This window comes from Octopus bimaculoides, chromosome 1 (assembly GCF_001194135.2).
Source record: "Octopus bimaculoides isolate UCB-OBI-ISO-001 chromosome 1, ASM119413v2, whole genome shotgun sequence".
Taxonomy (NCBI): domain Eukaryota; kingdom Metazoa; phylum Mollusca; class Cephalopoda; order Octopoda; family Octopodidae; genus Octopus; species Octopus bimaculoides.
Window position 1 is genome coordinate 184,125,430 of NC_068981.1, and position 2,081 is coordinate 184,127,510.

At 41.9% G+C, this 2,081-nt stretch overlaps 1 protein-coding gene across 1 annotated transcript in view; it reads right to left on the reverse strand.

Annotated features, from left to right (window-relative positions):
• The window catches only part of LOC106879317 (uncharacterized), a 37,275-nt gene that overhangs the window by 1,457 nt on the left and 33,737 nt on the right, over nucleotides 1-2,081 (reverse strand). The window contains exon 3 of the mRNA XM_014928824.2: nucleotides 50-100. Coding sequence (XP_014784310.1) covers nucleotides 50-100 — 51 coding nt within the window. The remainder of the gene's footprint in view (nucleotides 1-49; nucleotides 101-2,081) is intronic.

The following is a 2,081-nucleotide window of genomic DNA, read 5'->3' on the forward strand; positions in this document are numbered from 1 at the left end:
TTTTTTTTTATTGTGCCTTCAGCCATATTGTCAAAAAGTTGTAACTTACCATTTACTGTCAGCATGCCAGAATTCATGTAGATTGACAACTTCAATTGACCTGAAAACAGAAATCAACACCAATGTAAAAAGAGGAGGGGGGGGAAGCAGCAGCAGCAGCTACATCTTCACCACCACCACCACCATCATCACCATCACCATCATCACCATCACCATCATCACAAACACTAGTGTTAGTCTTCTTACTATCAGTTATCCTAAACAAACACTGACCCTACAAATAGTTCACCTCTATGTCACTATCAAGCAGAACCTTCACCCTTTTACAGCCATATTTCTGTAGGAATGCATTACTTTGTTTAAATTAAATTTGAAAATACTAATGAATTTAGTAAAATAAACAATTTTGTCGTTATTCAGCTGGTGTTGGGAACATAAATTTGGATGGAAGTTTTTTAAAATTTAGGTGACTTTAAAACAGGAATAGTCAGTCCCAGGAAATTCAGTATCAAAAGGGTCAACCATAGCAAGTCAACAACAGGTGGGAATAACTTGTATGTGTTGCTCGACCTGCTAGAAATAGTAACCTAATTTCCTTCAAATTACACTCTATCATTTATTATTAAAAAAAAATAAAAAAATTAGGTGGTAAGTAGCTTGCTTACCAACCACATGGTTCCGGGTTCATTCCCACTATGTGGCACCTTGAGCAAGTGCCTCCTACTATAGCCTCAGGCCGACCAAAGCCTTGTAAGTGGATTTGGTAGATGGAAAGTGAAAGAAGCCCATCGTATGTGTGTGTGTGTGTGTGTGTGTGTGTGTGTTTGTGTGTATATGTTTGTCCCCCCACCAACATTGCTTGACAACTGATGGTAGTGTGTTTACGTTCCCGTAACTTAGCAGTTCAGCAAAAGGGACCGATAGAAAAAGTACTAAGCTTACAAAGAATGAGTTCTAAAGGCGGTGCTCCAGCATGGCCGCAGTCAAATGACTGAAACAAGTATAAGAGTAAAGGAGTAATGGCGTTGGTGTGGCTGTGTGGTAAAAAGGCGCCGAGCTGGCAGAAACGTTAACATGCCGGGCAAAATGCTTAGCGGTATTTCGTCTGCCGTTACGTTCTGAGTTCAAATTCCGCCGAGGTCGACTTTGCCTTTCATCCTTTCGGGGTCGATTAAATAAGTACCAGTTACGCACTGGGGTCGATATAATCAACTTAATCCATTTGTCTGTCCTTGTTTGTCTCCTCTGTGTGTAGCCCCTTGTGAGCAGTAAAGAAATAAGAAGCTTGCTTCCCAATCACATGGTTCTGGGTTCAGTCCTACTGCATGGCACCTTGGGCAAGTGTTTTCTATAGCCTCAGGCTGACCAAAGCCTTGTGGAATAGATTTGATAGATGGAAACTGAAAGAAGCCCATCATATACATCTATGTGTGTGTGTCTTTATGTCTGTGTTTGTCCCCCACCACTGCTTGACAACTGGTGGTGTGTTTACATCCCCATGACTTAGCAGTTCAACAAAAGAAGCCAATAGAATAAGTACCAGGCTTAAAAAGAAATAAGTCCTGGGATCGATTTGTTTGGTTAAAACCCTTCAAGGCTGTGCCCCAGCATGGCCAGTCAGATGACTGAAAAAAGTAAAGGATAAAAGATAGAGTAGTCCAAGATACACAATGCTTATGAATATGGCTGAAACACCTTTGGTCATGAAGCTTCTTGTGGAGGGAGGTGGCTGTGAGGATTGAAAGGAGCAGACAAATGTCAGACCATGTTTAATTAAATTAAAATGGTTTCCAACTGGTTAAACTTGTCCAACACTCTGGTGATGATGAAGAGTGTTAAGTAGCTTGCTTACGAACTACATGGTTCCGGGTTCAGTCCCACTGCGTGGCACCTTGGGCAAGTGTCTTCTACTATAGCCTTGGGCTGACCAAAGCCTTGTGAGTGGATTTGGTAGACGGAAATTGAAAGAAGCCTGTTGTATATGTGTATATTTATATATGTGTGTGTGTGTGTGTGTGTGTGTATTTGTCCCCCACCCCCCACCATCGCTTGACAACCGATGCTGGTGTGTTTACGTCCCT